The sequence below is a fragment of the Coccinella septempunctata genome, chromosome 1, assembly GCF_907165205.1.
Source record: "Coccinella septempunctata chromosome 1, icCocSept1.1, whole genome shotgun sequence".
Classification (NCBI taxonomy): Eukaryota; Metazoa; Arthropoda; class Insecta; order Coleoptera; family Coccinellidae; genus Coccinella; species Coccinella septempunctata.
Genome location: NC_058189.1, coordinates 32400653 through 32427640, shown reverse-complemented (window position 1 = coordinate 32427640; position 26988 = coordinate 32400653). Strand labels below are relative to the sequence as shown.

General features: G+C 40.7%; 2 protein-coding genes across 4 annotated transcripts in view; both read right to left on the bottom strand.

Moving 5' to 3' along the window:
* LOC123318284 overlaps positions 1 to 26988 on the bottom strand; it is a 420831-nt gene that overhangs the window by 70670 nt on the left and 323173 nt on the right. The gene's annotated exons all lie outside the window — the stretch shown is intronic.
* On the bottom strand, positions 13354 to 17993 carry LOC123318270 (uncharacterized protein K02A2.6-like). 3 transcript variants are annotated; one of them, XM_044904896.1, is made up of 3 exons: positions 16557 to 17993; positions 16414 to 16502; positions 15868 to 15959 (listed from the first exon to the last, which is right to left on the bottom strand). In XM_044904896.1, the coding sequence occupies exons 1-3, from the start codon at positions 17707 to 17709 to the stop codon at positions 15936 to 15938; spliced, it is 1266 nt and encodes a 421-aa protein (XP_044760831.1). In that variant the 5' UTR covers positions 17710 to 17993; the 3' UTR covers positions 15868 to 15935. The 3 variants fall into 3 exon arrangements, with proteins under 3 accessions (XP_044760824.1, XP_044760826.1, XP_044760831.1); XM_044904889.1 differs by lacking the exons at positions 15868 to 15959; positions 16414 to 16502 and adding an exon at positions 13354 to 15066 and having other exon boundaries at positions 16525 to 17993; XM_044904891.1 differs by having other exon boundaries at positions 13354 to 16502.

Here is a 26988-nt window from a genome sequence, read left to right as displayed (position 1 = left end):
GATGAACCGAAGAATACCGTCCGACCGCCAACCGAAACCCAGTGCTGGAGATGTGGTGGTAAGGGCCATCTACGAGTACAGTGTACATCGAAACCGATACTTTTCTGCTCTCGATGTGGTAAGAAGGGTATAATGTCCAAAGATTGTCAGTGTCCGTTACCGAGAACCCCGGTTATTCCGAAGAAAATCCTTTCTGATAACCGTCCTATAACTAATGTTCTTATAGGAGACAAGGAGTTCCGGGCACTATTGGACACCGGATCAACCAGGTCCTTCATCAGCAGTGAAGTGGCTGCTCACTGCAAGGCCGCTGGAATAACACCGAATTATGTTAGAGACGTTACCACCACCGTCGCTAACGGAAGTTCTATCCCGATTAAGGAAATGTACACAGCACAGGTTCAGGTTGGATCCGAAAATATTGAGGCTACGTGGTTGTTAGTTTCAGATTTACCGATCAGTGTAGTACTGGGAATGGATGTACTGAGAGCACACGACTTCTCCATCAATCTCCAAACCGCCGAATGCTTTCTGAATGGCAGGTCCCTAAAGGACAAGCCCATGACGCAGGAAGAGCAGAATCAGTTACCGTCACCGTTACCGTTACCGTCACCGTTATCGTTACCGTTACCGTCACCGTTACCGCTACCGTTACCGACCGAAGGAACCATATGCCTGACCGAGGACAATGTAAGTTGCTCATGGTACAGGAGGAAATTGGCAGAAGTAAAATCGAATCCTACAGCGTTTCCTGACTATAGGATAGTGTCAGGAAAATTATACCGCCATTTTTGCGATTCCGATGATTTTACAGAGCCAGAATTGGGAAATCCCTGGAAGTTATGTGTTCCGAAAAATGACCGAAGAGAAGTCCTTCTCGAAAACCACGACCGACCGACCGCTGGACACTTGGGAATAGCAGAAACCAAATTTCTCATAGCCCGCAGCTACTATTGGCCAGGAATGTTCCGAGAAATTGCCCAATATGTCCGAAAATGTAGCAAGTGTCACCGATACAAGGTTTCACAGCAGAAACCGGCAAGGAATCATTCCTATGTGGTGGAAGAACCTTGTAAAAAGGACAGATTCTCCAAACGGATGGAATTTAGGCCCATGAGAATAACTGTCCGAAGAGGTGTGTACCAGGCTTCCAAGGAAGATGAAGTGAATTCCCCAAAGCAGGAGTCAACCGAAGACCCCAGAGCATTCTTGAACTTTGATAGGGAAATGCGTTCACCGAACGCCAAATTTTCTACCGAGATTGCTATCAAGGAGGGAGAGAATCACACCGAACCGGATACCGAACCGCAAGTTGCTTACCATGTAAATAACCGTAACCGATTTACCGAAACTAAATTTGTCCGAACTAGATTAACACGAGCCTTCGTCCAGCAAAGTCACTATAACCTACGTCGTAAGGACTGGCGTCATAGGATTGGAGACCAAGTGTACCGAAGAGGGCATTCCTTATCTTCTGCAGTAGAAGGAGTTGCCGCCAAGTTGGCTCCGAAATACTCCGGACCGTATACCGTTGTAGGCATAGTCTCTCCTGTGGTGTATGACATCAAGGATGGCAGTGGTAAGGTTGTCAGACACATCCACATAAAGGACCTGAAATCCTCTGGGATTGAAAGGTATATGCCGTTAAGAACCTGACCGAATAATTTTCCAATTTGAAAATCCGAGAAGGCTAAGTCTTCTTACCGACATGGTGGATACGCCAACCGACAGTTTTTTTTAAATTACTGTTTGAGTTCATCAGGTCATGAAATGACGCCGAGTTCAAAAACCCCGCAGCTTTCACAGGCTGAAACCGACATTTAGAAATACCGCAACGATACCCAGGGGGGTTGAAAAAAAAAAGAAAATAAAACTTCGTTTTATTTATTTTTTTTTGCCGACGAAGGAGGGGGATGTGACGAGGCAGATTTTACCCCGCCACGAAAAGGAAATTTCTCTACCGATACTTTCTTAATAGGACCTGACAATCGAAGTATTTCGGAAGAAAACCGTTAAATTATCATAGGGGGGATTTACCGATTGATTTCATGTCATTGTTTTCCACCGACCAGTCCCATATTTGTAGCGGAGACCGAATATATCTTGTTTTCAGAATTCATATATTTTAGAATTCTTTCCGTTGAACCGTACTTTTTCTGACTCGAAAAAGGTCTTTCAACTTGTTCCGTTTTTCCTTCTCTTCAATTGTTTCTGTCTCTTTCCGAGGCTGTTGATTTACCGAACAATTTGAGTTTATCCAATGGGGGACTGAGTTACCCATGGTGGGGACAATTTTCCAGGGTACCTACTTCTTCGAGTTCCGTCGCTGAAGGTCAAGATCAGTATGAATCGTGATTGAGAGTTGAACGAGTGAGGTGATTGTCAAGTGAAAACCGTACTTACGAGACACAAAGGAATTTCTAAGGCAAGTGATATTTGAAATTATTACCGCTTCATTGCACCTTTATGGAATAATATTCTCTCTAGACTTGTGCTTGGCTGAAAACCGTGAGCTAACCATTTCCTGTTGTATATAGCTTTCCGTTACCGTAGGGTAGCATTCGGGTCCCAGGAGGCCGTTGGGCCCCCCTGATTTTTCCGATTCCTGAATATTTGACCGTTTCATCCCGATTTCCAACCGTTTGAATTATAGTTATAGGTTAGATTCGCCGAGCATAGAGTTGGGATTCCATAACCGTCAAATACCCTCACCGCCGGACTCTGTGGCCGCTGTTTGACAATCAGCCAGCTTGAGGTCAACGAGAGAGAGAGAGAGAGAGACCGAAGGACACCGGATCATAGGCAAACCACCGAGAAAGAGATAGAGGGCGTACCCCGGTGAACTGGTGTTTTTAAATTTTGACCTGACTGAATTCCGTTTATTATTTTTAAAACCGTTCGTACTTTTCATTCAATTGTGTCTTGCCTTAGTTGAAATATTTTTCCGAAACCGTGCATGTTTCTTTGCACTTAGTTTAGTTGAGACTTGACTTACTTCCGTATATTTCCGAAACCGTCCATTTTCCTAAAGTGAAATTTTGCCAGCCGTCCAGCGCTGACCAGACACAGCCGTTGACGTCCACGATTTAGTGTACCTGTCTATTTTCTTATGTGTACAGTTTATTTTAATAGAAATAAATAGTTGAACATTTATTTTTGTTGCCAATTATTTTGCCAGTGAGAGTCTATTTATTAAATCAGTTTCATCTAAGAGTTTAGTTAGAAGAGGTAAGTACTCTTTCTGACGCCTAAAGACCGTTGAAAAGCAGACACTTAGAAGACGCTACCGCCCTAGTCTTCATCGATACCCTTCTCCACTGATACTCAAGTCTACCCGGGCTCCCCAATTCTTTGGGGATTCTGTGAGAGACGTGGGGTTTGACTGATTGCCCCACTGGCGATCGAGCAACTGTAAGGAGCTGCCAGAGTACGAAAAGTCTATCACAGTATCTGATTTTGATGTTTATGTTATTCTTTTATTGATTGTTCTCTATGTCATGATTTATTATTCTGTTTGTTGTGTTCTATGATCTAACCTGATATTTTTGATCAGTTTCAGTCACGTACTTATTACCACCTTAGTACTTTTATATTAATGATATTATTGATATTTTATTGTTGTTTGAGAGTGAAATTTTCCGTGGCATTTGTTATTTGTCGATTTGGTCGAATGACTGTCCATGTCCTTTTTATTTTGATATGACAAGTGAGTACAAAGTTCTATCAACACATCATGACATTTTATCGACTTGTTAATTTTTGTAGCGGTACTGAAGATGGCTGTCATAAGCCGAAAGCGCTCTACCTAACATACAAAAATTGACTAAATACTTGGAATACATCATTTCACACCTATCGATTTTTTTTTATCGTTGGTACTGCAGAAAACATCAGGTGAGCTTATTTTTCTGATTTTTCTCATAGCGTAGAAAGCTTTCGGCTTTATACCATAGTTTCATATTAGACTATTTCAGTGAAGATTCCTGAATATTTTATTATTTTCAAATATTTTGAGAAATCTGAGTATAAAACTATGTCGGAAACCTCAGATAATGAGGGTTCCTATATGGAAGCGACCGATGCTGAAGAATTCAGCGACGGCGAACACGAGGAGCTTGTAAAGCTCAGGGAAGAGAATGGGCAGTTGAAAGCTCAAATTGTCAAACTGACCGAAACTGTGTCACAGTTGGTCGGTGAGATGCGCCTCTTGAGAGAAGACATGACCCGAAATAATATGCCAAAATCCCCCACTTACGCCACAATTACAAAACCAGTAGCGGGTTCCAAAAATAATTCCCTTAAAGGAATTGTTTCACAACCCGAAACAAGGAATAATGATACAACGTTGGTTGCGAAGGCCCCAACGCGCCCCCAACTAAACGCGCGCGAAAAGAAAGCTCCTCTTCTGATGAGGAGACCGTCAAGAAGACAACGGGAGTGCCTAAAAGGGATAAAATCCCACTCATCACGATGATTGGTACATCATATTGGGTAGATATCCCAAAAGCTCTCTATACCAAGAAATTCAGCTATAACCGGGCTACTGTAGTGAAAGACGGATTCAAGATTAACTGTAGATGACTACAGAAAAATAAATAAATTCTTCGACCAACTTGGAAAGAAGTATTTCACATACCAGATGGAAGAGGAAAAGAAAATTTGCGCCGTCATTAGGCATCTCTTCCAATAGACGCAGATCTGGAATTGATTAAAATTGACCTGAAATTCCAAGGAATGCTGAGGTGTCTAAAATGACATAAAAAAACGAAGAAGCCGATGCCATTATATCTGGTTAAAACCCAAAATAAGGAGATATTCGACATCAAACGACTCTACAACCTTTGTATTACAGTCGAACCAAAAAAGAAGGCAGAAAGTGCAAGCCAATGCTTCAGATGCCAAAGGAACGGACACGCACAAGATAAATGCTCCGTCCCGTGGAGATGTGTGAAGTGTTCGGGAAACCATAGCAGCAAGGATTGTGAACTCACCAGGAAAGGTGAAGAAAGAAACGCTACATGCGTCCTATGTGGTGTAGAAGGCCATCCAGCAAGCTACAAGCGATGTAGCGAATTTAAGCTGGTGACCAGAAAAAAGAGAGCCGGCCAAAAACAGACAGAACAGAAAAAGCCGTCAAATAAAGCAACACCTGCACGAAAAGTTCAGGAAACTGTAATAACCAAATCTGCAGAACAGGAAAAGAAGAAAGAAACTTCTAAACCTATGCAGAAAAAAGAAGAACAAAAGAAGACTCAAATAAAGCCGACTGCAAATAGTCAACCAGAAAAAAAAATATCTGAACCAGCCGATGACATAGATATCTTCACGGAAAAAATTATCAACAAGATAATGTTGAAATTCGAAAAAGAAATGGAGAAAAAATTCCAAGCATTATTCAGTGAACTGAATTAATGGACTTTACGGATATTAGGAAGAAATCCCTCAAGATAATCTCGTGGAACATAAACGGGATCAACACTCGGAAAGCCGAGATAGAAGAAATAATATTATAGAGAAAACCTGATATTATAGCCCTACAGGAAACAAGAATAAACCGGTACAGACGACTGAATTTCATGAATTATGAAACATATAGATGTGACAGACCTACAAACACCGGCGGAGGAGTAGCAATATTGGTGAGAACAGATCTGAAACACTACTTCAAAAGTAGATCCGATGAAACAAAAGAAGAAACAGAAACAGTGACGATTGTTGCCGAATTAAACCGTCAAAGAGTCGAAATTACCTCGACATACAAGCCACCACAAAACAATTTATTAGAAGAGATAAACAACATGTTGGAAGGAACAAACCCGAAAATCTGCATCGGAGATTTCAACTGTAAATCCCCATTATGGAACAGCAAAACAGAGGAAAGAGATGGCAAAAAACTCAAGGATTTCGCCGAAAAACAAAATGCCATAGTGATTGGACCAGAGTTACCGACATATCTTGCTTTTGGTATAGGAATACCAGATGTAATAGATATCGCGATATTGAAAAATATAACTCAAGAATTCTCGATTGAAACTTTGGAAGATGGAACCTCAAATCACAATCCCGTGGAATTGACAATTGAAGAAGAACCAAGAGAAAAACTGATGGAAATAAGAGAATATACCAATTGGGCTAAATACAGCCATTTAATACAATCGGAAATAACAGAAATACCAACAATAAGCACTCCAGAGGATCTGGAATGTGCGGTTGATAAACTGGAAGAGATTATATTGAAAGCTTACGAAAAAAGCACGAGAAGAGTGAATACACCAGCACCAAGTCATCCACATGGCGATACGCCTAAAGAAGTAAAAGATCTTATACAAGAAAATCGAAGACTCAGAAGAATATATCGGATGAATAAAAATGATCTGAATAAAAGAACCTCAACCGCCATAGCCAAGTTTTGAAAAATGCCCTGAAAGATCTAAGAACAAGCAGATGGAACAAAAGGGTTCAAGAACTGAATCCAATCGATCATTCTGCATGGAGAATGCAAAAAAGCCTACTAGGAGAAAAGACTAAAATTCCACCTCTACACGAAGAAAGGGGAATGGCGTATACTAATACTGATAAGGCAGATGCATTGGCGGACTCGATCGAACGAGAATCGAGAATAAATTACAGGATAGACGACGATAATGAAGATTTGGAAGAACTGATTGAAGAAAATGATGAAGAAATGGATGAATTACCAGCGGCTACTGAAATAGACAAGCCAACATCGCCAAATGAAATCCGGGAAATAATAAGAAGTTTGAAGAAGAGGAAACCTCCCGGAAGCGATAAAATAACGAATGTTATGTTGAAGAAATTACCTAGAAAAGATATAGCCGCTCTAACAAATATCGCGAATGGAATTATGAGGACAGAACACTACCTACCCAGAAAAATGGAAAACAGCAGAAGTCAAAGTATTCAATAAACCATTCAAAGAGGAGAAGTTCCCACAAAACTACAGACCGATAAGTCTACTGTCGGCGTTAGGAAAATTAGTAGAAAGAATTATCGCCACGAGGCTAAATGAGGAAACCGAAAATCTGAAACTAATTCCACCAGAACAGTTCGGATTCTGAAAAGGGGCATTCAACAGAGCAACAATTATTAAGGCTCACAGAGTACATTACAGAGGGATTCCAAAATAAACAAGATACAGGTCTTGTTTTACAAGACGTCGCCAGAGCTTTCGACATGGTATGGCATGAAGGATTAATATATAAGATGAGAAGTGCTGGATATTTGATCAAAATATGCAAGTTGATCCGGAATTATCTCAAAAATAGAAGATTTTACTTGAAACTGGAAGGAGAATGCTCCACACCAAGAGATTTAGAGCCTGGAGTTCCCCAAGGGTCAGTGCTTGGGCCACTTCTGTACAACATATACATTCACGATATTCCGAAGAATCCAAGAACCATGCTAACGTTATATGCTAACGACACCGCAACCCAGAAGTAATAGAACGAGTTCTACAAGAAATGATTGACGAAACAAATGACTGGTGCATAAAGTGGAAAATCAAGATCAATGGACAAAAGAGCCAAGCAATATTACTACTGAAGAGAAGACTGCGACCCACAACGAATCAAGAAGTTGACGGCGAAGAAATCGACTGGAAAAATGAAGCCAAATATTTAGGAATAACGCTTGACAAAGGACTTACTTGGAAAAGTCATATCAAACAAGCAATCGACAAAACGAAAGCAGCGATGAATAGACTCAACCCATTAATAGGAAGAAGAAGCCACATGTCGAAAGAGACAAAATTGAAGATAATCAAAGCCGTTGCTAGGCCTCAACTGACTTATGGATCAGTTGCCTGGGGCTTCGCGGCAGAGAGCCACATCAAAAGAATTCAGGCCACTGAAAACAAGCTGCTTCGATGTGCAATAGATGCACCTTGGTTTGTCAGGAATAGACAGATTTATAGGGACCTGAAATGGGAAACCATAACGGAATTCATGAACAGAAAAGCAGAGAAATTATTCGAAACAGCGAAAAACCATCCGAATCAAGAACTCAGGAGACTAGTGGACTACGACCCAGAGGAAGACAAAAGGAGAATGCGAATTTACCGAAGGAGACCAAGAGATCAATTAAAAAGAGATTAAAATAACAACAGAAACTTATTGAACAATTCAATAAAGTGTTAATCCAATAGAGGATAAACACATAAATCCCAGCACGATATTGTGCGAGAAGAAAACCGGCTAAGAGATGAACGGTTTATAGGCAAATGCCCGGAACCAAAATTCAAGAAGCAGTTTAGGGTTTTTAGTGGGTCTCGAGCTCAAGCGAGTGAGAAACCCCACACTTGTTCTCCCTCAGGAGAGGGTGGTTCGTCTGACTTGCAGATTTTCCCCCTGCTACACCAAAAAAAAAACATCTTGTTCGGCTAGTATGTGAGTTCAGAGAACTTTTTTTTTTATAGCAGGAGGAATCTGCGACCATGAAAACACGGGGCTCTATCTCTCGCCCAGAGGAACCCATTTCTAGGGAACACTGTGGGGTTACTCACTCTTCCGAGTTCGCGACCCACTAAACCAAACCTTCTTTTTATTGGTTCCGGGCATTTGCCTATAAACCATTTATCCCTTAATCGGTTAATTTCTTCTTGCACATTGTCGTGCTAGTTTTTTCATGTTAGTCCATTTCGGATATCTCTTCTTAGTATAGTTTTAATAAGTTCCCGTACTTATTTTAATCTCTCCTCAATTGATCTCGCGGTCTTCTTTTGTAAATTGTCATTCTTCCTCTGTCTTCCTCCGGATCAAAGTCCACTAGTCTCCTGAGTTCTTCGTTTGGATGTTCCTTCGCTGTTTCGAAAAACTTTTCAGCTTTCCTCTTCATAAATTCGGTGATGGTTTCCCACTTCAAATCTCGATATATCTGTTTGTTCCTGACAAACCAAGGCGCATCTATGGCACATCGTAGTAGCTTGTTTTCTGTTGCCTGAATTCTTTGTATATGGCTCTTTGCCGCGAATCCCCAAGCACCTGATCCATAAGTCAGTTGCGGTCTAGCAACGGCTTTGATTATTTTCAATTTTGTCTCATTTGACTTGTGGTTCTTTCTACCTATCAGCGGGTAGAGCATATTCATCGTTGCCTTGGTTTTGTCAACGGCTTGTTTCATATGGTGATACCTAAATATTTCGCTTCGTTTTTCCATTCGATTTCTTCTCCATCTACGGCATCTACCTCTAGATTTGTTGTAGTTCTTAGTCTCCTCTACTGCAGTAATATCGCTTGGCTCTTTTGTCCGTTGAGCTTTATTTTCCATTTAATACACCAGTCATTTATTTCATCTATAGCTTCTTGTAATATTCCTTCTATGATTTCTGGCTTGCGATGTCGCATTGCGATTCCTGTGTCGTCGGCATATAGTGTCAGCATAGTACTTGGAGATTTTGGTATATCGTGAATATATATGTTATACAGTAACGGCCCAAGTACTGACCCTTGAGGCACCCCTGCTTCCATATATCTGGTCGTGGAGTTTTCTCCTTCCACTTTCACGTAGAATCTTCTGTTCCTCAAATAATTCCTAATCAACTTGCACAGTTTCATTGAATATCCAGCATATCTCATTTTGTGAATCAATCCTTCATGCCATACTCTGTCGAATGCTCTGGCGACATCTAGTAGTACAAGACCTGTTGCTTGTTTATTTTGGAATCCTTCTGTTATGTATTCTGTGTGTCTCAGTAAATGCTGTTCAGTTGAGTGATCTCTTCTGAATCCGAATTGCTCTGCTGGGATGAGATTCAGATTTTCAGTTTCTTCTGTAAGCCTCCTAGCGATTACTCTTTCTACTACTTTTCCTAGGGCGGACAATAAACTTATCGGCCTGTAGTTTTGAGGGAATTTTTTATCTTTGCCTGGTTTGTTGAACACTATGACTTCTGCAGTTTTCCACTTTTCCGGATAGTGTTCAGTCCTCATTATACCGTTTGCAATATTTGTGAGAGCAGCTATACCTTTTCTAGGTAATTTCTTCAACATAACATTCGTTATTTTATCACTTCCGGGAGCTTTTCTGTTTTTCTAGCTTCAGATTATCTCTTTTATTTCAAATGGAGAAGTTGGTTTTTCTACTGTGGTTCGTCCATTTCTTCTTCGTTGTTCTCTACTAGTTCTTCCAGATCGATTCTCTTTCGATCGAGTTCGCCAGTGCTTCTGCTTTATCGATATTCGTATATGCCATTCCTCTTTCTCCGTGGAGAGGTGGTATTTAGTCTTTTCTCTTCTCAGACATTTTTGCATTGTCCATGCAGAATGATCGATAGAATTTAGTTATTGAACTCTTTTGTTCCATCTATTTGTTCTCATGTCCTTCAGGGCATTTTTTAGAACTTGGCTGTGTCGGTTTAGATTTCTCTTATTTATATCTGTTTTGTTGAGCCTGTATGTTTTTCTTAGTCTCTGATTTTCCCTGATGAAATCTTTGATTTCTCTGGGTTTATCACCGTGTGGATTTATCGGTGCTGGTCTCGTTATTTTCTTTGTGCTCTTTTTGTAGGCATCTAGTATATTCTTTTCTAGTTTATCAACTGCTCTTTCTAGGTCTTCCGGTGTGTTGATTGTTGGTATTTCTGTTACCTCCGATTGTATCAGATGGCTATATTTAATCCAATCGGTGTATTCTCTTGTTTGCATTAGTTCTCTTCTTGGCCCTTCTCCTATTGTCAATTCGATGGGGTTGTGGTTAGAGGTTCCGTCCCACAAGGTCTCTATCGAGAATTCTCTAGAGATATTTTTCATAATTGCGATATCAATTATATCTGGTAATCCATTTCCGAATGCTAGGTACGTTGGTTCTTCAGGTCCAATAACGATAGTGTAACGTGGTTAACTCGGAGGAAACTTAATCTCGAGCGCCAGCTATTCTTTTCACTAAGGGAGAATAGCAAACCTACCAGAGTAGCTGCTAGCCGGAGACAGAGCTCGGTGTTGCCTAGGGTGGTAGCGACAACGAAGAAGTCAAAATCGAATTATGTAAAAGTTTATTCACACCTTCGGAAACTAATTAGATGTACAAGTGAGATATGTGTAGGTACGAACTATGAGTGATTCTATAAGCGAACATACATTCGGGAAATCCTATCCGGTCACGAGCACTTATGAAATTTATACCGGGTGTAGTGAAAAATTAACGGTTCAATAAAAAAAATGCGCCAACCAGAACTGACGGAACGAATGCTAAGGACTTGCTATACGGTATCGGTATGTAGTTGTATTTCTCCGAAAATGAAACACAATAAGGGCGGATCTGTTCGAGACTTTTATTCGCTGCCCCAAGGGCTATAACGCACCATGACTGACAGCGAAGAAAAGGTCTATTTTTAGCGCAACTACGGGATTTCACTGACTACGAGCGGTATCTCTTATTCTCTGCCCCAAGGGTTATAACACGCCATGACTGACAGAAAAGAAGAGATTTCGGATTTAACACTTATGACGCGGAACGCGGACAGGGGGTTGACGGAACTTTCCCTTCAGTACCCCAAGGGCTTACGCGCCATGACTGATAGCGAAGGGAAAAGTCAGACTCGCGAAACAGGGTAAAGAACGATAAAATACAACAGAAAACGATACAGTACAGCAGTGTCAAAGTTAAGGAAGTAACGGCGTAGGTCTAACAAAGAAACTGAACGGTACAGACGGGGACCTACCTCCTTTGTTTCAAGCACTCGAAACTCAAAGGATTTAAAAGAAAAACTAAAAAATTAACTCTAAGCACTGATGCAAACACAAAATGATTATTCTTCAACGGCGAAAGAAATACCGAAAATTAACTGAATCTATAACAGAAGTCACCACGTTAGAAAGCGAAAAATCGAAAATACTGAAGCGAAGTGAAAGAACTGAAGTAAAAGTCAAAAGTGACCGTCGCGGGGGGAAAATTTGCTTTTATAGGCATATCCCCTCTCACGGTAAAAATCTGAAAATTCCAGAATGCGCCAAGAATGAAAAACGTCGTCAGCTCCGGTTTATCGCATATCAACAGATGAAAAACGTCGAAATCTTCAGCGGCATGTAAGAAAAACAACGTGAAATACAGATAAGCGGTTTTTTACATTTACTCTGCCTATCGGAATGAACGTACGGAATATTCGAGAATTAAAATATTTTCAAAGACGGAAATCTAAAACGAAAGAAATGCACTAAGATGAACTCCAATTTTCCTCAGAAAACTGGACTTCATCACACCCTCCTCAGCTCGGAAGAAATTAACTTACGATGAAATAGTGAGTTTAATTTCACGACTCTATCTACCCCCAGAAATAATGACCTTACTTTCGCGCGCGCCACCTATAAATGCACGTGACCAGATCACAAGTACAGATTACAGAGTAGAACTTATTACAAGTGAAGTGAAGTACCTATTCCTCTCTATGGTTGGCAGTGATAGTTCCAATGCGCACGCAGAAACGTCAGCGTCCGTCAGTTCGGCGCAGGTCTCCGCTATCTTGCGTGGATGTTCAATTATTATAGTGGAAAATCTTCTTTCTCCATGTGGAAATCCATCTTTATCGCTGGTCGGAAACGTGCCATGTTTCATCCTCCCGGTGAGTACCTAATTTAACCGTGTTTGGCGGATGTTTGAATTCCATCGTGGTTTTGTAGGTTACCCAGGATTCGTGGGAGCTACAACAGGTGGAAGACCTCCGGTACGTGGGGCTCAATGGACTGAATGGACCGGTTCACCCCTTTCGACCTGGTTATACGGACGTTGGGACTCTCGGAGCCGGCAGGAGACTCGCAGGTGGGTAATTTCTAACAATAAATTCTCCGATCTTCATCGTTCCTCGTGGTCCACTTTTCTTCTTGGAACGGTTTTTCTCTGTACTCTGTTTTCAGGTAGACGGTGTTTTCTCCAGGTAGACAGTGTTAAATTGACGTTACCATAATTTCGATTCGGTTCAGAATAGAAATTGGTTAGATGCATTTGATTAATAGACGGATATACTCAGTTGAAATGTGAAACAGTATCCTTTATTAATATTCTGTGGTGTTCGAGTGGAGTATTTGGAATGAAACATCTATGGAGCTTTTTCAATTTAATTCTTCGTTGATATTCGAATACAGATTCTCTTTCAATCGCCTACTACATACATACTAACTATAACTACTAATAGACATGTGCATATCGAATACCTGAATACTTCATTTTGCGCATGACTATATTGTGAATCTAACGTTCAAACATCACAATTTTCCCCCTTTTAGAAATTCGTATTTCTAACCAACAAACCTTACTAACTAAATATCTCTAACCTAATCTATAATATTAATCCTAATAATTACAGCATTATAATACAATATTCTTATTTTTTTTTTTTTTATATTTACAAAGACATCATCAATTTCAATTTGTATTATTTTGCATTTTTAATCTTTCAGATCTCCTAATTAACAAATCAGCTTTATTCTTATCCTCACAATTCTCAATATTCAATCCATTATATAATTTTATAAACTGATTAACATGCCTTTTAATTATTTGTCCATTAGTCTTAAGTTCTATATGAAACGTAACAGGAGTTAATTTTCTTATTATTTTTCCTTCTAACTTTACATTCTTTTTCTTATTACCAAGTACCTCTGTCATTACTATATCTCCTACTTTAAAATCATATTTTCTATGTTTACCCTCCTTTTCAACCGAATTCCATTGTTTTTTACATACTTCATCAGTCAATTTACTTGTGAACAAATTGAATCTACTTTTTATTGGCCTTTGAAACATTATTTCTGCAGGCGAAATGCCTGTTACTGGGTGAAACATAGTGCGATAATCAAATAAAAACAAGTTTATTGCCGCTCTTAACGTTTTACCAGAAGAAACAATTTTATTTACTTTATCCTTAAAAGTTTGAACAAAATTTTCAGCTGCGCCATTGGTCGCAGGGTGATAGGGTGGCGAGAACGAATGATTAACATCCACTGATTCTAGAAATCTTTTAAATTCAAAGCTTGTGAACTGAGGACCATTATCAGTAACTAAGTGATCACAAATACCATACCTAGAAAACAAGGTTTCAAATTTTTCTATTGTCCTCTCAGATGTGGTAACCGTCCCCATATCACAAACTTCAGGCCATTTCGAATGGGCATCTATTATAATTAAAAACATGCGACCAAAGAAAGGTCCCAAAAAATCGGCATGTAATCTCGACCAAACATTAGTAGGGTATGGCCATTTCATAAAAGATATTTTCTCAGGTCTTTTACTATTACTCACACATATTTTACATGTATTAGCTAAATTTTCGATATCACAGTCAATTTCCGGCCACCAAAAATAAGATCTTGCTACTTGCTTCATTCTGACTACACCAAAATGTGATTCATGTAATTTTGCTAAAACCGCTTTTCTTAAACAATCTGGTATAACAACACGCACTCCCTTCACAATACAATCTTTTTCGACTCCCAATTCAATCCTTTTATCAAAATATTTCCTTTCCTCCTCCGATAATTTACTTACATCATCTGGCCAACCTAAAGTTAACTTTCTTTTAACGCTAATTAAAATTTTATCTTTTTGAGTCTCCCTCTGTATTACCTTTAAGTTGATCAGCTGACAATCTTTTCCCAAAAAATTCAAAACTCCTAATTCGGAATCAAAAACTCTTGTATCATCAGCCACTGGCAATCTTGACAATGCATCGCAGTTCCCATTTCTCTTAGTTGATATAAGTTCAATTTTATATTTAAACCCAGCAAGAAAATATGACCAACGAATTAATCTGTTATGAACAATAGATGAAATATTTTTTGTTTCACCAAATATATATTTTAATGGCTGGTTATCTGTTCTGAGTATAACTTCATTTCCGATCAAGTAATGGTAAAACTTACGAAACCCAAATACAATGGCTGCTGCTTCTTTGTCTAGAATTGACCTATGAAGTTCATTCTTTGGAATAATTTTTGAAGCATATGCAATTGGACGTTCTTCCCCATTTGCAAATTTATGAGACAATATACTAGACAGCCCGGTAGAACTTGCATCACAAGCAATTACTAATTGAATACCCGGTTGATATGGGACTAGGATTTTACCTGACAATAATTGATATTTAACCCACTTAATAGCATCAATACACCTCTTGTCTAATTTGAAGTTATCATCCTTTAGTTTATCATACAAAATTTTCAATTTATCAGCTCTATTTTCTAAGAAACTTTCATAAAAATTCACTAAGCCTAAAAAAGCCTGTAATTCTTTTTTAGACTTTGGCATTGGCAAATTTTGAATTGCCCTAACTTTCTCAGGTTAAGGCTTCAAACCTTCCTGGTCCAACAAGTAGCCTAAAATTTCGATTTTCTCTTTAAATAATTCACACTTTTTTATGTTAACCCTGAGATCATATTCATTTAATTTGAAAAATATTTTCTCCAATGTGAGTAAATGTTCTTTGTCTGTTCTACCAGTACAATATATGTTATCAATGTACACTTCCGTATTATCAATACCCTTCAATATATCCGTTAGTATATCCTGGCACTCAGCTGGGCTTGAAGCAATGCCCTCAGGCAACTTTCTATACCTGAATAATCCATCTTCAGTAATAATTGTTAATGGATCTCGACTTTCTTCTGCAATTTCGAATTGCATGAAAGCATGCTTCAAGTCAATCTGAGACCATTTCTTACCTACTTTTAAAGTTTGAAATACTTTTTCCTTCAACGGTATAGGATGTTGCTTTATAATCAATTGTGGGTTCACAGTAATTTTAAAATTACCACAAAGTCTTACTCCATCACCTTTGATGACTGGAACTACAGGTGTAGCCCACTCACTGATTGTTACTGGTTCTAAATTACCAATTTCTACTAACCTTTTAATTTCCGTACTCACTTTACTTTTCAGGGCAAATGGCACACGATATGGCTTACATTGTACCGGTTTGAAATTCTCTTTCAATTTAAGTTGTATTTTCCTACCTGAAAAATTCCCTTGCTTATCCGAAAACAATAAAGGATACTTTGAACTAAAATATTTCATAAGATTTGCATGTTCACATTGTAAATTGTTCACAGAATTAGCTGATGGTAATTGAAGAGGCCACATACCAAAAACTTTGAACCATTGTCTACCAATCAAATTTTTTCCATTACCTGGTAAAATGTAGGCTTCCAATTTATAATAACAGTTATTGAATTTCACTTTCAAATCTGATATAATACCCTTAATGGCTAATTTAGAATGATCATATGTTGTTAAATTCATACGAGGAGGTACCATTTGTTTGTTTGGAAAGCATTTTCGAAAGGTAAACTCAGATATAACACTTACATATGAACCAGTATCAAGTTCCATTTTAACAATTTCGTTTTCAATTTCTACATCGAATACCAAAGGATCTGCCGTAATATTAGAAATAGTCGAAATACTCACATTCTTTCTTTCATTTTTGTTCAAATAATAAAAATCATACTCATCGTTACTGTCATCATTATTATAGACTTCATCTACCTTTTCATTACCTAAAATATTAACATTTTTATTATTCTTTTTAAAGCATGCATTCTCTAAGTGACCTTTGGTATGGCAATAATTACAACTCTTATACCTATATCTACAATCTTTAGCGAAATGATTTCTTTTTCCACAACAATAACATGTCACATTTTTTGAGGTTACCTGAACATTTGAACTACGGTTACCGTTTGTACCACTACTACGTCTGCGTACACTGCTTTCATTCTGCCTTCCTCTTCTGTCTTCATGTTCTCGATTCGCTCCATCCCCATACCTGCGTGATGCTCCATCCCTTTCTCTCTCGGGGTGAAATTGCCGTTGACCCATCTCTCGCTCTCGACTGTTTCTGTCTGCCTTGTTGTTGAAGTTATTATGTTTTTTGAAGCCTTTTTTTTCTACGAAGTGGATAGTTTCTTCTTTCTTCAAACTCAGGGAATTTTTGACTGCGCTCTCTCTCGCCTCTGCGATGGCCACGGCACTTTGAAAAGTCAAGTTTTCTTGACGAAAGAGTTCGATTTTCGTTTCAGGTTGCAGAAGTCCGCAAACAAATTGATCTCTCAGAGCAGTCTCAATTTCCTTGAAGTTACAGTGCAAGGAATTTTCTTTTAATCTCGAGACGAACTCTGATATTGACTCGCTCGGATATTGTTTTATATTGTAGAATTTGTTGCGTTCGGAAATTTCGGATGGCGTTGGATTAAGATGAGTTTTCATTAGTTTCACCAGTTCTCCGAATTTGAATTCTTTGGTTTTCTTTGGTGCAACTAAATTACGAAAAATTATATATGTTTCTTGGCACACTCGCGTGAGGAGTTCGGCACTATATTTCTTCTCGTCGATATCCTGTGTTTCGAAGTATAGTTCAAGTCTTTCAATGAAAACATCCCAATTGTCCTTATTCAGTGTGAACGAAATTTTATTGTCTGTCATTATTGCACGCACCGAGGCACGCACTGACAATTTCGAAGGAACGCTATGTTTTTCTCTCTCTGTACCACTGTCGGAAACGTTATCTGCACCTGCATGCAAATGGCGCCACTTTTTTATTAGCAGTCGCCTTAGAATTTCGAAACTTTCACTGTCTGAGACGTTTTCACCTAATTTTCGCAATTCGTCAGTTAGTTCTTGTTTATTTAACTCGTAAATCCACGAAACTCTGCCCGAAACCGGATTTGGACTAGTGTCTCTCGAACTGGAAATGTCTTTTTGCATATCACCTCACACGTGGAACTGGAAATGTTGAAGGTTTTCACTAGCACAGTTTCCACTTAGTCCATTTCCACTTTAATCCTCGTCGCCATAAATTGTGGTGTTCGAGTGGAGTATTTGGAATGAAACATCTATGGAGCTTTTTCAATTTAATTCTTCGTTGATATTCGAATACAGATTCTCTTTCAATCGCCTACTACATACATACTAACTATAACTACTAATAGACATGTGCATATCGAATACCTGAATACTTCATTTTGCGCATGACTATATTGTGAATCTAACGTTCAAACATCAAATATTCCTTACATAAGTAACAGATTTTTCGGACAGTTTTAACAGGTTTGATTTATAATTGCATGTTGAACGGATGAAAATCTGTAGATACAATATTTCGGTCAACGGTGGTGCATGTACGGAATCTGAACGGAATTGTTACGGTGTAGTCGGTTATAACTATGCTTAATAACGGGCTTCAGATTCACGAGATTTCTCCTTGCAGGTGGCCTTGGTTTCTTGGAAGGGCACGGAGGGCTAACTCCCTACTGGTTGGCATGCGGAACTTGTTCAACTTCTTTCGGGGTGGTTCTATCCGTTGATTCTTGGAGACAGATTGTCTGGATGCACTGGTTCTAGTTAGTTGAGCAACTACAGTTATTCAGATAAACAGGTAAACGGAAAATAATAATATAATCGGTAACAGAAAAAATATATATTCGGTAACGGAAAAAAATAACGGATTTCCTCCTTTCAGAGGTTATTTCTATAGAACGGTTAACGGATCATGACAATAGTCATGATGATGATGATGATGATGATATTATGCATGAAATGGTTTTAAATCTTTAATATGTATATTAGTGATTTTTCTACCCTCTGTATCTTTCAGGTCATAGACGACAGGTGAAACAACTTTAACGACGGTAAACGGTCCGGAAAACTTCGGAGCCAACTTGGCGGCGAAACTGTCAACGGCCGAGGATAAAGGACGGTCCCGGCGTAGAACTTTATCTCCCACATGGTATCGGACTTCTCTTCGTCGAAGATTGTAGTGGTGAGCCTGTTGTTGGAAGGCACGGTACAGTCTGGTACGGACGAACTCATAAGCCTCCTGGAGATGTCTGATCTGTTGAGTACGGTAAGTCATGTCTGTGTTTTCTTCTTCTGTACGGTTGGATTCTCCGTTCATCTCATTATTGTGGGGGTTTGTCGAATAAATCGCCCTCGGGACTTCTAGTTCCCTTCCATAATTCAAAAATGCCGGTGTGAATCCAGTAGACTCCTGTTTAGCGGTGTTGATGGCAAACGTTAACTCTCCTATCTTTTCATCCCAGGTTCGTTGATCGGCTTCACAAAACTGTGCTATCATGGTCTTCAGGGTACGGTTAGCTCTTTCTACAGGATTGCACTGAGGAGTATACGGGGTCGTAAAACGGTGAGCGATGTTCAGCTCTCGGAGACTGTTCTTGAATAGCCTGCCGTCGAATTGTACTCCGTTGTCGGATATTACTAGTTTTGGGCAACCATATTTCAGGATGACTTGTTCGTAGAGGGCCGAATAAACAGTTTTGGCGGTGGCTTTCCGCAACGGACGACACTCTACCCACTTTGTGAACCGGTCTTGCATTACCACGATGTAGGAGTTTCCCTTCTTTGACCGTGGCAATGGTCCTACAATGTCCGTAGATACTTCCTTGAACGGCGCATCCGCCATTCGGTGTGATTGCATCTTCCCAGGGGTTTTCTGTTGCGAAACTTTGTACTTTTGGCACGATGTGCAGTTCCTCACGTATTTCGCAATGTCTCTAAACATCCCTGGCCAGTAGTAGTTTCTGGCTATCCGTGCAATCGTCTTGGCAATTCCCATATGACCTGCTAGTTCTGAGTCGTGGTTTTCCTTCAGTACTTCGGTTCGCTGTTCGGTCGGTACACAGAGTTTCCAGGGTTGGCCGGTTCCATCTTCTGTGAAGTCGGATGAGTCCCAGAAATGTCGCAACAGTTTTCCATTTTCAACGGCGTAGTCAGGAAAATTTGTTGGGTCTTTTTTCCACCTCCTGTAACTTCTTGTTGTACCATTTGCACTGGGTTGTTTCTATCTCGGACAAACATACGGAATCTAGGGACGGCAACGGGTTTCGGGACAGGCTGTCGGCTACTTTGTTCATCGATCCTTTACGGTACTGGACTTCGAAGTCGAATTGCTGAAGGAAAACGGCCCATCGAGCAATTCTTCCGGACGGTGACTTGATGGAGTTTAGCCATTTCAGACTCATGTGATCGGAAATTACTGTGAAATGGAATCCTTCTAGGTACGGTCGCAGTTTCTCTATGGAAAAAACTATGGCGAGACATTCCTTTTCTGACACGGAGTAATTTTTCTCTGCGGGGTTTAGTGTTCGGCTCACATAGGCGATTACTCTTTCCTCTCCATCGATCACTTGTGTTAGGGCACCTCCAAGGCCCATGTCACTGGCGTCGGTTTGCAGAACGAACGGTTGGGTGAAGTCTGGACAAGCCAGTATCGGAGATTCTGTGAGTTTTTGTTTCAGAAGCTCGAAAACCTTCTGCTGGTCTTCTCCCCATTTCCAACGATGTTTCTTCTGCAGTAATCGAGTCAACGGAGAAATTAAATCGGAGAAGTTCTCTATGAAACGACGGTACCAGCTGGCAACTCCAAGAAATCGACGCAGTTCTCGGACGGTTTTCGGTATTGGCAACGACACTATCGAAGAGACTTTGTCGGGATCGGTACAGATGCCATCGGAGGTGACGACATGTCCAAGGTATTCTAGGGATTTTCGCACAAAGTCACACTTGTCGGGATTGAGACGAAGATTGGCTTCTCTCAACCGTCGGAATACTTCTCTCAAGTTCTCCAGGTGTTCCTCGAAAGTTTCTCCCAGGACAACTATATCGTCCAGGTAAGCGAACGCTTCCGGTTCCATTTCTGGGCCAATGACGGTGTCTAGGAACCTCTGGAAGGAGGCTGGGCTGGCATGCAAACCGAACGGCATCACGGTGAACTGGAACAGTCCCCTTCCCGGAACTGTGAAGGCAGTGATCGGACGGCTCTCCTTTGCTAATGGTATCTGCCAGTATCCTTGTTTCAGGTCCAGCGTGGAGATGTATTTCGCTTTTCGGAGTTTGTCCAGAATCCCAGAAATGTACGGCAACGGGTATGCATCTTTCACAGACACTTGGTTAACAGCACGGAAGTCGATGCAGAAACGGTATTTTCCGTCTTTCTTCTTGACCAATACTACAGGTGAACTCCACGGTGACTTGGAGGGTTCAATCACTCCCTCAGCCAGCATACGGTCCACTTCCTGATTGAAGATCTCCTGCATTTTAGGGTTTAGGAGTCGATATCGTTGTTTGATCGGTTCGGTGCCCGGTTTCAGTTTGATCTTGTGTTCAATCAGGTCGGTTGTACCAAACAGGTCTTCGAACTTCTTTAATTCCTCGGTCAGAAATGCCTCCAGCTCTTGTTTCTGAGACTCTGTCAGCTCCAACAGGTGTTCTTCGGCGGTGTGAACTTCTGCGGTGGTTTCGACGGGAGTCATCGGTTTCGAGATCAGTCGGCCTTCCAGAAAGCACTCGACGGTACTAAGATTCACGGAAAACTTGAAAGTCGACAGAACATCCATCCGTAGAATAATGTCTACCGGTAAGCTTGGTACCAGTAAGAATTTCAAATCAGGCAGTGTGTATTCGGAAATTTGCACGGTGGTGGTGTACAGTTTCGGCGTGACGGTGGTTTTTCCGTTCGCTATTACTGCAAAACTGTTGTGCATTGTTTGTCCTGTGATTCCTTTACTTTCACACCGATCGGATACGGCCTGACTGCAAAAACTCCTGGTCGCTCCTGTATCTATCAGTGCTCGGAAGTGTTTGCCGGCTATTTTGACCTCTATTAACGGTCGGTTATCATAACAGGTGGTCGGAGTCAGTGGAGTCAAGATTCCGGGAGATGTGGTCGACTCCGTCTCCAATCTTCCCTTCAGTTTTCCGAACACGGGCAGTCTCGTGAGAGAATGTTGTCCCTCTGACATCGAGAACAGAATATTTTCGGTGGCCTGCGACATTCTCGACGCATGTGGCCATATCCACCACATCGGAAACACTGTGTCTGGAAGGACACTCTCCTCCCTGATGGTGGCTCGGTCCGGTCAGCGCGGCTATTTTCGGCTCGACGGCGGGGTGGCGGTGTTGAATTTCCGGATCGACCTTCGGACCTGTCTCCAGAAGTCGGACGGTGTGATTCCTGTTGATGTACTGTTGACTCTCTGGATCTGGGTGGCTTTGGACGGCTTTCCCTCGGCGGAGAAAGTCGTGTCTGGTTGGCTGGTGTCGACGGGACTGATTCCCTATGATCAGTTGTTTGGTGAACCTGTTCTCCGGTATCCACAGAAAAATTTGCCTGATATCGGGTCAGCTGACGGGGAGTGTACGTTAGGTGAGGTTCCTCCACGAAACCTGGTTTTGAGGGTGGCCGGGTGTACTGGCTCATCTGCCACTGGACCAGTTCAAAAACTTTTCCTTTACGGAGAAGTTCATCGTACGTCTTGGTCTCCTGGAAGGCCAAGGCCTGTTGTAAGGGCGGGATCAACCTCTGTCGGATAAGTCGGATCTGCTCCACCTCGGATGGTTTTGTATAGGTGAGTTTCTGGAATGAGTTCTGCATCCGGGTAACATACAGAAGCAGCTTTTCTTCAGGTCCTTGTGTTCGTCTTTTTATTTCCTCCAACAGATTCTCCTCATAGTTAACAGGCAGAAACGCTTCTTTCAGTTGGTTGCTGAAATCCTCCCAGTCCTCGAAAGTACCCCTCCTGGGAATAAACCAATCCCTTGCATCTTTTCGTAGTAATTCGTAAACTGATTCGAAAACTTGTTCCAGGGACACTTTACGGGATTCAGCCAGCCTCTCCACTTCCTCAAGGAATCCGGTCACACTTCCAGTGCCATCAAATGAAATGTTCCACTTGTGTACAGGGACAGTCGGTATTGTTGATCGGAACTCCGGTTCTGATCTGGCAGGTGTTGTGATGACTGGTCGGTCAGAACTTATCCAAGGTGCAGGTAAGTGTGGAAAAGACACCCTTCGTGTAGAATTAATCCATCTGCCCTGTGTCGGACCGTCAGGTGTTGTTGTCCCACAGTCCTTTGACTGTGTGAGAGGTATCGCTGGTAACTGTCGCAGTAATGCTCTACATGTCTGTCGTGTCTCATTCATGACCTCTTCTAATGTTGGATTCCTTACAGGTGTTCCAGTATGTGAGACATCGACCGCTACAGGAGGATCGACACCATCTCCCAAGTCGATAAGCGATGGCTCTCGGAGCCCTGAAATCCGTTCCGGTTGGATCGGTGACACACCAGGTGAACTGGGCACCTCCACATCTAAGAGAGACTTCTGATGTCGGTTAGATGGCTGCGGCTGTTCACGATTACTCTTCTTATGTAGCTCCTCCAGTGTTTCCAACGCCTTATCTGTAGTTGCCTTCATTTGTCCAACTAGTTGTAACTGTGTTGTGTCTGCAGTGACAATAAAGTCCAGCCTTCCTTGAATGTGTATTAATCGGGTGTAAATTCGCGAAAATTCGTTAGCCGCATTCTCATGATTTAAGTTCTGAAGGGATTCCACCAAATCGGTGAGTTTATTTTGGCAAATCTCAATCTCGGAGGCGGGATTCAATGATGTTGGGGGTAGTAGAGGTTCATTAGACTGAAGTACTTGTCGTAGCAGACTCCGTTTAGTCATCACAGTACCCGGTATCGATTGTCCTCTCAGTTGTAATTCGTATGTAAGTTCATCACTGAGTAACCGGTTCACATCCATGTTCGACATATTATATTCAACTAAGTCCGATTCAGAACGCACCAATATTTCACACTCGGTACGTCTTTCGCAATCCGTTTAAGTTCTAAGTCCAACCCGGTAAGTTAATCGTTAGCCAACCTATTCGCTTAAGTTCGAAGTGGGTATCGGTACACCACACACAAAAAAAAAAAAAAATAATCAAAGTCAAGTCCCGGTGTATCAGAAAAAAATCTAAGTTCAAGTCCCGGCGCACTAAAATAATCTAAGTCCCGATGTATCACACTAAAAATTTTACAAGTCCAACGTTACTCGAAAAAAAAAATTTCAATCAGTCCCACTAAAGTCCGAAAATATTCGCGAAATACCGCACACACTCGCAAGTCGTTTCGTATAGTCCGGAAAATTTCCCGAAATTCGAATCGCACCAGAACGCACAGGTTAAATTCCAAACAGTTTTTCAAGTTCAATATCCAGAAAATAAATCGCAATAATCGAATTTCAGTTTTCAGAAAAATCAGAAATAATTGGTAAGTTTCAACAGTACAGGTCAAAAGAAAATATTAAACAGGTAGACAAGTTATCAACAGGGTAATAGGTGATTCACTATTAAGGTATATCAAACCTATCAAATTTTACCAATTGTGACAATAAATTTTCAATGTTCGGAAATTCACTCACCTTCAATACGAAATTAAAACAGTTCAATTCAATAAATCAGAAATAATAAGAAATCGGGAATAATTTTCACTGATATTAAGGCGCAACAACAGTTCAGTTTTCAATAACTCAATAAAGTAATCGGCAAAAGGAATAATCACAAATTAATTAAATTATTTCCAATAGGTTTCAACAATAGGAAAATTTTCAGAATATAGTCCAATTCAATTCACAGTATAACAGTTCAATACAGAGTGGCAGGTAATAAAACACAGATCAAGTTTATTTTTCACAGTTCTCGGTTCAAGAAATAGTTACTCAATGTTCGGAGGTTTTACTCACTGTTTCGGGAATTCACTCACTGTCCGGTTAATGTTTCTCACCTCTGTTGTTTCCTACTAGATTTTGCACGGTCCCTGCTCGGGCGCCATTTTTGTAACGTGGTTACTCGGAGAAACCTAATCTCGAGCGCCAGCTATTCTTTTCAATAGGAAGAATAGCAAACCTACCAGAGTAGCTGCTAGCCGGAGACAGAGCTCGATGTTGTCTAGGGTGGTAGCGACAACGAAGAAGTCAAAATCGAATTGTGTAAAAGTTTATTCACACCTTCGGAAACTAATTAGATGTACAAGTGAGATATGTGTAGGTACGAACTATGAGTGATTCTATAAGCGAACATACATTCGGGAAATCCTATCCGGTCACGAGCACTTATGAAATTTATACCGGGTGTAGTGAAAAATTAACGGTTCAATAAAAAAAATGCGCCAACCAGAACTGACGGAACGAATGCTAAGGACTTGCTATACGGTATCGGTATGTAGTTGTATTTCTCCGGAAATGAAACACAATAAGGGCGGATCTGTTCGAGACTTTTATTCGCTGCCCCAAGGGCTATAACGCACCATGACTGACAGCGAAGAAAAGGTCTATTTTTAGCGCAACTACGGGATTTCACTGACTACGAGCGGTATCTCTTATTCTCTGCCCCAAGGGTTATAACACGCCATGACTGACAGAAAAGAAGAGATTTCGGATTTAACACTTATGACGCGGAACGCGGACAGGGGGTTGATGGAACTTTCCCTTCAGTACCCCAAGGGCTTACGCGCCATGACTGATAGCGAAGGGAAAAGTCAGACTCGCGAAACAGGGTAAAGAACGATAAAATACAACAGAAAACGATACAGTACAGCAGTGTCAAAGTTAAGGAAGTAACGGCGTAGGTCTGACAAAGAAACTGAACGGTACAGACGGGGACCTACCTCCTTTGTTTCAAGCACTCGAAACTCAAAGGATTTAAAAGAAAAACTAAAAAATTAACTCTAAGCACTGATGCAAACACAAAATGATTATTCTTCAACGGCGAAAGAAATACCGAAAATTAACTGAATCTATAACAGAAGTCACCACGTTAGAAAGCGAAAAATCGAAAATACTGAAGCGAAGTAAAAGAACTGAAGTAAAAGTCAAAAGTGACCGTCGCGGGGGGAAAATTTGCTTTTATAGGCATATCCCCTCTCACGGTAAAAATCTGAAAATTCCAGAATGCGACAAGAATGAAAAACGTCGTCAGCTCCGGTTTATCGCATATCAACAGATGAAAAACGTCGAAATCTTCAGCGGCATGTAAGAAAAACAACGTGAAATACAGATAAGCGGTTTTTTACATTTACTCTGCCTATCGGAATGAACGTACGGAATATTCGAGAATTAAAATATTTTCAAAGACGGAAATCTAAAACGAAAGAAATGCACTAAGATGAACTCCAATTTTCCTCAGAAAACTGGACTTCATCACAATAGCTTCATGTTTTTCAGCGAGATCTATCAGTTTTCTGCCATTTCTGTTTTCCATCCTGCTGTTCCATTCTGGAGATTTGCAATTAAAATCTCCGATGCAGATTTTCGGGTTTGTTCCATCCAGTAAGTTGTTGATTTCTTCTTCCAATAAGTTATTTGGGGTCTTTTATATGCCGATGTGACTTCGACTCCTTGTCGATTTATTTCAGCAACAATCGTCACTGTTTCTATTAGTGACTCGTCAGATCTTCCTTTAAAATAGTGTTTCAGATCTCGTCTAACCAGTAAAGCAACACCTCCTCCAGTGTTTGCGATTCTGTCACATCTATATATCTCATAATTCATGATGTTCAATCGCGTATTTGGTTGTATTCTTGTTTCCTTTAAGGCTATAATATCAGGTTTTCTCTCTGATATTATTTCTCGGGTTTTCCAGTTCAGAGAACGTATGCGTGAGTTACAATATCAACGGAAGCAGCAGGCCCGACAGCCTCGGTCCGAATAGGCAGTCCTAGGAAATATTCACATTCACATTCGACGTGGCGGGCGCGGACGCGGCCGCGGCCGGTGGATGTTGATTTTATGATTGTTATGCTGGATTTTTATGAGCGAAGGACCGAAAAAACGAATTTTCATCTGAATATCTAGTTCAGGTGTTCAGAAAATTTATATAGAAATTACTTTCTGAAAATGAGGACATGCCCGAAGTGAATGTATTTTAGCTCTGAGCTTTATGAGGAGGCTCAGCCTCCCTTGCCTCCTCTGACGAGCCGCCCTTGGAAAACATTTTCCGAAGTTTCAGCAATAGAAATGAAGGTGAGTTTCTGTTTTTCAGGCAAATCATGGTGACATCAATATTTTTTATGGGTACTAAAGGTCAATTTTCGTTTTTATATTCTTACCATTTTGGACCAGATAGCCAACGGTCCTTAGGCCTTCCGCAGACATGCAACTTTTCAGTTGCGCAACAGTTTGATTGCAAGCGGTTCGAGGGCGCA

Bases quoted from the DNA above. Each gene is read 5' to 3' on its own strand.
- LOC123318270 (XM_044904889.1), bottom strand. From the start codon at position 17,709: ATGCAAAAAGACATTTCCAGTTCGAGAGACACTAGTCCAAATCCGGTT. The intron at 15,067-16,524 runs AATAAAAATGTT...TCAGGTAAAATC, and splicing joins ATGCATGCTTTAAAAAGAAT to CTAGTCCCATATCAACCGGG.